General features: G+C 41.3%; 1 protein-coding gene across 1 annotated transcript; it reads left to right on the top strand.

The window, feature by feature from the left end:
• The first annotated feature begins 406 nt into the window (after nucleotides 1-406).
• HSPB3 (heat shock protein family B (small) member 3) lies at nucleotides 407-1,262 on the top strand. The gene has a single exon (XM_057700777.1). It carries the CDS (start codon nucleotides 691-693, stop codon nucleotides 1,138-1,140), a length of 450 nt encoding a protein of 149 aa, XP_057556760.1. The 5' UTR covers nucleotides 407-690; the 3' UTR covers nucleotides 1,141-1,262.
• Nucleotides 1,263-9,058: the final 7,796 nt, after the last annotated feature.

Raw genomic sequence — 9,058 nt, 5'->3', positions numbered from 1 at the left:
TGGCTTAGTCATCTGATCCCAACTGCTATGAGTCAAATGTAATAAACCCAGATAGTGTGGCTCAGATGTCCCTTACGTATGAAAGATTAAAGGATGAAATGAAAGTAAATATACAGAACAGAGGGCTGAAGGTTTGTTGAATGTTTGAGATTTGAATGTGTGTGCGGGAGTGTGTGTATCTTAGTTCCTAATCAAGTACAGCTAAATTCACCTCCCCCCAGCTTTGCACTTGGAGACTGGGATTCATGCAGTTTTTGCTCATGTCAAGACGAATGCACATCTCTGGGCTGTTCTGATCCCTTAGATCCCTGTAGTTCACAAGGACAGAGTACGCAGATATTTCTCAAATACTGTTTTGGATTCTCTTTTTCTCGGGGGTTAGCAAGGCAGACACACTTGCCAAGGATAACTGAGAATGTAAGGGCAACCCTTGACTCTGCAGCTCGAGCAGGCTGTGTGCTAAAAGCAACTTCCAAACGCCCTATAAATAGCCGTTTATTGTCAGCAGGCGTGAAAAGACAAGAGGGAGCGAGCTGCACTGTGATTCAGGCCTAATTAAAGGGTTGCGTCTGCGCAGGGTTATAAGCGAAGAGAGGCTCCAGCAGATCTAGGCAGGTGGCAACTGCAAGGGTGCGACACACAACTGCGTAGACCGGGCGGGAGCCGTTGGGTGCTGGCTTTGCCTCCACGATGGCAAAAATCATCTTGAGGCACCTCATAGAGACTCCAGTGCGCTACGAGGAGGAGTTTGAAGCCCGAGGTTTGGAAGACTGCAGGCTGGATCACGCTTTATATGCACTGCCCGGGCCAACCACCGTGGACCTGGGGAAAGCCAGGGCGGCCCAGGCTCCTCCAGTGGACGCCGCAGAGATGCCGCCCCAGAGAGGCGAATCCCGCTTCCAGGTCCTGCTGGACGTGGTCCAGTTCCTCCCTGAAGATATCATCATTCAGACCTTCGAAGGCTGGCTGCTGATAAAGGCTCAACACGGAACCAGGATGGACGAGCACGGCTTTATCTCAAGAAGCTTCACCCGACAGTATAAACTGCCCGACGGCATTGAAACCAAAGATTTGTCTGCGATCCTCTGTCACGACGGAATTCTGGTGGTGGAAGTAAAGGATCCAGTTGGGACCAAGTGAAATCTTATCGGTGCCTGTTCACACGGCAGGACGAAGATTCTAGTCCAGCCCATGGTATCACGGGAATGTGTGTATTACCCACGTTTGAAATGATTTTTATGAAGATTAAAAATACAGACATAGTTCCTGGTATATTGAGGTTGTCTTTGTTATTTTTACTCAGAAAGGAAAAATTGTTAAATATGTCCCTACAGCTCAAGTTGATGCTATTCTTAGACCTGAAACACTGACAGTTTAGGAGACTGTGGTCTGATAGCAGAGAGGACTCAGAATTATTTCTTCGTTGCTCCAACAATGCCAGAGAGGCTGCATTTTTAACAATTGATGGCAAAAGAGCCACACTGATTTAAGAAATTCTTATCCATTTTATGAAAACTTTTTATATTGTTAAAAAGAGCTGTGATCCCCTTCTCTTGATAAGCTTTTCTTTCCAGTGTATCTTATTACAGTGGAGTGGAGCTTTGTAAATAGAGAATCTGAACGTTAAAATATAGTACTTGGAAATTGGGCCTGAAATATATTTATGATTCACTACATTTGTTACGCCTTAAATTTATGTTGGAATCTTCAGATATACATCTGATTTTTAAAAGTTCCAAATATGTACGTCATTTTTTTTTTTTAGCTAAACTGGATCTTATCTGCAATGTTTTTTAAAGCACAGCATATGTTCTGTGGATATTTATGAAATATTAAGATGTATTAACTCACACTCACAAATTGAGTTCAGGAAACCACTTTAAAAAGTACAATTATGGAATTCAAAAGATTTTAAACTATGTTTTTTAAATGTTACTTACAATTTTAGATTTCGGAAGACAGCAAAATGTACTGCATCTGTTCTCACTGCATAATCCTTAGCTTTAAATAGCCTGGCAGGCAGTGGCAGTTTGGAGGACCGAGCTTACATGGCAGTCTGAGTTTATACAGCACAGGGGATGCTTCTGTTTCCCCCAACTGCTGCTTTGGCCCAAGGGAGTGCCTGACACACTGGTGGTTAGGAATATTGTCTTCAACAGCTGGTCTGTGGCATCCCAAAGATTTGCTATCTTATTCTGTACATTTGAAATATTTCTTTGGGGCAAGTAGCTGCTTTTACCCCATACCCCGTGTGAGGCTGAGGACAACTCTATGAATAGAAGAGGAATTCGGGTGTGGAAAACACCAGGGTAGCTACTAACTGCTGACAATAACCCTGAGCAGCTCTACGGTGCTTTATTCATAGTTCACATGCAAACACGAGAGACGTGAAACAACAGAAAAATAAATTGGACAGTTACGCGAGTGGTTTTGAAAACAGAGATGTTTCCTTACAGTCTAATTAAATTGAAAGGATTTTGAAGCTAGATGTTTATATGAGGTTACGGCCCATGCAGTGATGTTTGTGCACCCAACTCCAGAATCACAAATTTTGTTCCACAAAGTGAATAGTATAGACCAACTCCGCTGCATAGCAAAGTTAATGATAATTAATGGGATTACATCTACTAATATGATTAGAACTGGGATTCCACTTGTCCCACATTATTCTTTCCCACTGCTGGACAGAATGGTGTGAAAACAAACTAGTGCTTTGAGAAACAAATAAATAGAAAACCCTTCTCATTTGGCCTTGCTCTTACTCTAGATGAGATCTTACTCCTGAGAAAATTCAGAAAGTGAAATTCTTACCACCAGGAGCCACTGATAGGAAATGTTACCTTTAAAAATTAAAATGAAAATAAACACATCATTCAATTAGCATTTAATTTTTCTAAGATAAATTTTAAAGTAATACATGGCCTTTTTTTTGATTTGCAAAATAGATCAAACACTATAAAAAATAAAAAACCATTTATTCTTCTACTACCATGAGATAGCTACTTTTAATTCCTAGTTCAGCCTCCTCTTACACATAAATACATGTATCACTCTTCACAACATCAGGATTATATGTGCAAGGAGTCTGATACCCTGATCATACTGGTTATGGTCTGTTGTGCCTCCCACCTCCCACCAACCCAGACCCATCCTCTGCCCTTCTCAGCCCCAGTCTGAGCCCAAGCAGGCTGACCCCTACGGGCCACGTCATTCTAGTTTCCAGCTGGGTTCAGCCAGCGGGTGGACTGACTGCAGACCAGGGGCTGGAGAGAGGAGGTTGGTGGGCAGGAGGGGATAAAAGTCAGGGCATTTCTTTCCCCGCTGCCAGCCTGCTGTAGACGAGGCTCTAGCAGAACCTGTATCCCCCCCAGAACTGGAGGTCTGGGGAGACGGCATCTCCTCCAGGACTTGGATGCTGGCGTTCTGACGCTGTTTCTTCCTTTTGCCCCTCCAGCACTTGGGGTGGTGATGCTTTATACCCCTCTTGTTCCTGGTGCTTCACGATCCCCTATTGATTCCTTTTACTTTGTCTGCTTTCCCATAAATGATTTCCTTCATTAAAGTCCTTTTCAGGAGAGAAAAGAAATTTTCACTTATTGAGGTATGGGGAAGTCATTCTGGCAAATACACGAGTTTACCTGAATTTTAACTGCTAACTGAAACAACCTGTTTGTGGCCTATCAAACATACATTGTATATCTGCTTTAATTATTAAAGAGAAGGGCTCACTGACCAGAAGTGAAGAAGGTCTATGTTAAACAATAGGATCAAATGCCTCCTTTCCTGGGACCAATGCTGGAACTCCTTCAATGATGAGACTCCCTTCCCAGGTGCCAAGGCCATACGGACTCGCTGTCTGTACGGTCTGTACGTGCGGGTCTGCTTTCCTGAAACCGTGAAGGAATGGATCCCTGACTTAGTTGCTGTTCTTGGTTCTGACAAGATATAAAACTGTGTTGAAAATCGTGCTTCTCTGGAGCAGTTCCTCAGAGTTACCTGGGAGGCTGTCTTCTAGGCTATAATCCTCAGTTTGGCTCATATAAAACTCTTTTCTATTCCTATTATAGACTGTTGATTATTTTCATCAACACAGGAGATGGAATTCTGGCTGGTTTTGTTTGTTTGTTTTTATCAGAACCCTGATTGCTTGACTTCTTTTCTTTTAAATTTTTATTGAGTATAGTTGATTTACAATGCTGTTTGTTTCAGATGTACAGCAAAGTGATTCAATTATACATATAGCTATATCCACTCTTTTTTAGATTCTTTTCCCATACAGGCCATTACAGAGTATTCAGTAGAGTTCCCTGTGCTGTACAATAGGTCCTTATTAGTTATCTTTTATATACAGTAGTGTGTATATGTCAATCCCAGTCTCCCAGTTTATCCCTCCCCCCACTTGACCTCTTCAAGTGATTAATAAAATAGTGCATTACTTTCTTTTGCTAGCAAACATTAACTGATTTGAAATGGCTGTGCACCATCGCAACACTGATAAACAGTATTATAATTTAACCATTCCTTTTCACTACTGGTCCCAACAGGAAGCAGATGGCAGTGTAAAACTGGAATAATTCAAATTAGAATAATTTATTTATAAAGAGATTAATTACAAAGGAGTGGGCAGGATAGAGAGGGGCTACCTGCAGGTAGCAGTGTCGAGCTCTTAGGTTCCCTAGGTCCGAAGGGATGAGAGGAAGAAGCAGGTCTCAGAAATCAAAAAGCAAGTCAGATAGAGGAGACCATCAGCTGTGACTTTCATTTGAGGGACATAACTAGCCCAAGGTGAGCTCATAGGCACCAGGAAAATAGATACTTTCTCCTCCAATCTTCCCATTGGCTGGACCTATCTGGTAGCCAGAGGGTGTGGGCTTCCTGTAGATATAGTTCAGCAACATCCCAGGGCAGAGAGCGGAGTGGAGAAGAGTGGAGAGTGACTCCTGGGGGCCAGGGGCAAACTCCAGTAAAGTGAGAATTGTTGCTATAGCTGTCTCTTCGGAAAACTTTTCTGCACAATACAGTGTGAGACAAGGATTGCAGTGCCAACACTTTACTTGGGGCGTGCAAGCCCAGGATGGTAAAGGGGAAGAAATAGGGGGAAGGAGGCAAGAAGAAAGGGGAAACAAGGTGATGTGATGCATTGCCATGCTGGCCGCAGTTTCACAAGGAGCTATAAGGAGACTGCAGCCTCTGGGCAGGGATGTTGGCTCAGCACCTGGAACTTCTCCAGGAAATCTTCAGGAAGAAATCGAATCTTAGAGCAAAACACAGGAAAGAAAGGAGAGGGAATCTGTCCGTCCTGTTCCCTACTATATCCTGTATCTCATCTGTCAAGGTTCAACTCATGGGGAGTAGACTCTCCTACACTCTGAGTTGTATCATCCAACTCCTTAGTGGCTCCTCAGAAAATCAGACCCCATGCCCCATGGTGTGACGTTTCATCCTGGCTGGGAGCAGAAGGATGACTAGGCATGATTAGGGCTCAGTCAGGGTGAGGAGTGCAGGCTCGGGGATTCCACTTGGACTCTAGCCACCTAAGGAGGCTCAGCAAAGGCGCTGGCAACGGTGGCAGCGGCATAGTCTGGGAGGCAGGAGATACGTTAAAAATAAAGAAGGGTGAGAAGGTACACAGGGTTTGTATCCACAACAACCTCAGATCCAGAACTGCAGGAAGCGGGTACCAGCCGAATCAGTCTTACAGCATCTATACTGCCTTCAAATTATGGACTCTAATATAACCTTATATTTTGATCTAACTTTTAATTTGTTTAGGTGCAGAGTCAGACTTCTTCAGCTTCTCCAGGATTTTTCTTTTTCTGAAGATGGTGGACCGATCCTGGAAGTCCAGATGTCACTGAAGATTTTGATCTCACTGACCACCCTGAGTCCAAACTACCCTTATCTAATTTCTCACCTACTTGTGGTTATCAGAAAACTGCTGTTAATGGGTCTTAGCATGTCCAAAGAATGATTTTAAAAAATATAAATAACAACTTCAGGTAAAAAAACAAAAATCCAAAATACCTAATAATCATTTACTCAAGCTTAACAAAAATCAGTTTTTCAATAATGACTGCTGTTGTCTTCAAAGGCCCTCAAATAATTAGTTGGAAAGAAGAATTAAAATATTGGTTGAGTATATTGGCTTATAGCTTAGACATTATATTTTGAAAATAACTCTGTGTTAGCAATTGAGTTGGCTAGATGTTCTCCACAAAATAACAGAGAGAGTATTTTAAATTTGAAAAATAATTCTAAGTAACTATTTTCTTCTATATTTCCTCATCATTGTTTAACATATAAGAGCATATATGTTTGCATATATATTATAAAATACTGTTTATTAATGTTTTCTAACTTCAAGGACAAATACAAAAAAATACATATTGTGGTAAAAATAAAATGGTTTCTATGATGCTATTCATTGTAATTAGTTGAGATTTTCTTCAAGACCCAGTACGTAGTAATTTTTATTACATGGACTATGTATACTTGAAAATTATCCATGTGCATATTTTCTATTTGAGAATATATATGAACAATCTCCTAAGGAAGGAAACAAAAGCAAAAATAAACAAATGGGACCTAATTAAACTTAAAAGCTTTTGCACAGCAAAGGAAATTGTTGACAAAATGAAAAAACAACCTACCGAATGGGAGAAAATATTTGCAAATGATATGACCACTAAGGGGTTAATATCCAAAATGTCTAAACAGCTCATACAACTCAATATCAAAAAAGCCCCCAAACAACCCAATTAAAAGTGGGCAGAGGACCTGAACAGACATTTTTTCCAAAGATGACATACAGATGGCCAGCAGGCACATGAAAAGGTGCTCAACATGGTTAATCATCAGGGAAATGCAAATGAGACATCACCTCACACCTGTCAGAATGGCCATCATCAAAAAGACCACAAATAACAAATGTTGGTGAGGATGTGTACACTGTTGGTGGGAATGTGGTGCAGCTACTGCGGAAAACAGTATAGGTGTTCCTCAAAAAACTAAAACTAGAATTACCATATGATATACAGCAATTCCACTCCTGGGTACATATTCGATGAAAACAAAAACACTAATTTGAAAAAGATACATGCATCCTAATGTTCATAGCAGCATTATTTACAACAGCCAAGATATGGAAACAATCCAAGTGTCAATCAACAAATGAGAGGATAAGGAAGATGTGGTGATATACACAATGGGATACTACTCAGCATAAAAAAGAGTGAAATTTTGCAGTTTACCACAACACGGATGGACCTGGAGGGTATTATTCTTAGTGAAATAAGTCAGAGAAAGATAAATACTGTGTGTTATCACTTATATATGGAATCTTAAAAATAAAACAAACTAATGAATATAACAAAAGAGAAAAAAAAACCCTCCTTGTATTATCTAATAATATATACTGAGATCCCACATTAGAGAATTAGAATTTGCACATACTACTTGGCGGGATCCATTTCAAAACATATCCAAATAACTAAGCTTTTATATTTGACATTTTCCCTCAATTTTCAAAGCTGTTCTTTCCCGATAATTTTCATCAGAACTTAAGAACTTAACATTTGGAGCTGCTCTACCAAATGTTAAAACATATTGTCACGCTACAATAATTAAAACACTATGTTGGGCTTCCTAGGTGCACAGTGGTTAAGAATCCATCTGCTAATGCAGGGGACATGAGTTCGATCCCTGCTCCAGGAAGATCCCACAAGCTGCAGAGCAACTAAGCTCATGTGCCACAACTATTGAGCCTGCGCTTTAGAGCCCGCGAGCCACAACTATTGAGCCCATGTGCTGCAACTACTGAAGCCCATGTGCCTAGAGCCCGTGCTCTGCCACAAGAGAAGCCACGGCAATGAGGAGCCCGCACACCACAACAAAGAGTAGCCCCCACTCACCGCAACTAAAGAAAGCCCGCACACAGCAAAAAAGACCCAACACAGCCAATAAAATAAATAAATAAATAAAACTTATTTCAGATGAATAAATTAATCAACGGAACAGAGTAGGAAATACTGAACAGAACCCCATTACAAAAATTTAGATTGATAATGGTAGCTGATGAAATAAACAGGAATATGTTTCAATATGTGCACCTAAGATAACTGTATAATTATCTAGAAAAATTAAATTAAAAGCTTATGCCTATTACACACTACAATGAAAAAGAAAAATTACAAGTGAATTTTAAAAGTGCTAAATGTAAAAAACAAAAAATACCATAAATATCCACTGTGCTGGTTATTCTTTATTCTCTTGCCTTTTTCTGCCCTGTTCTGTGCCCCCAGGCAACTGAGTGCTCTCTGGTTTCAAGCTGGATTTACCCAACTGAAGGCACCAACAAGAGAGCAGCCTGTGGAAAGAAAGACAGATGGGAGTATTTTTTTGGTTGACTCTTGCTGTTTGGATTCCAGGTTCTGGCAGGGGTTGCCTCCCTCTGTCAGCAGCCCTGATGAGGTTGCCCTCTCTCTTCTGGCTCCAGCCCACGTTGCACTAGTTCTGTTTCCTTTCCCCTGTCCCTTCAGGCTCAAGAGGGTAATGGCTTCCCATTGTTACTGGTCTCTGGGTGCCTATAAGTCTGCATCAGTTCTCATGTGTGGGAGTTTTTCCCACATCACCAAGCAATTCTGCCATACCAGCTGGGCATCCTAAAATTCAACTCAGTTCTGACACTACCTACTCATAGATCCCACAAGCTAAGGGTTCAGTCTGACAAGACTGCTCCCCTAACTCCAACTTCAGACATCAGTTGCAAGCCCAGGTTATTACCTGTTTCTGATCAACTGGCTATAGATCGGCGATTCTAATAAGCCCTTCCCTGGGCTGGATTAATTTGCTGGAGCAGCTCAGAGAACTCAGAGGAACGTTTTACTTTATTAGATTACTAGTTTATAATAAAAGGGTATATAACTCTGGAAGAGATGCATAGGACAACGTATGGGGAAAGGGTGAAGAGCTTCCATACTTTCTCTGAGGGCCTCTCTCCTTGAACATCTACACCTTCACCAACGTGGAAACTCTCTGAACCCCTTCCTTTTGGATTTTT

Source organism: Hippopotamus amphibius, chromosome 1, assembly GCF_030028045.1.
Source record: "Hippopotamus amphibius kiboko isolate mHipAmp2 chromosome 1, mHipAmp2.hap2, whole genome shotgun sequence".
Lineage (NCBI taxonomy): Eukaryota > Metazoa > Chordata > Mammalia > Artiodactyla > Hippopotamidae > Hippopotamus > Hippopotamus amphibius.
This window is presented reverse-complemented; position numbering and strand designations above follow the sequence as displayed.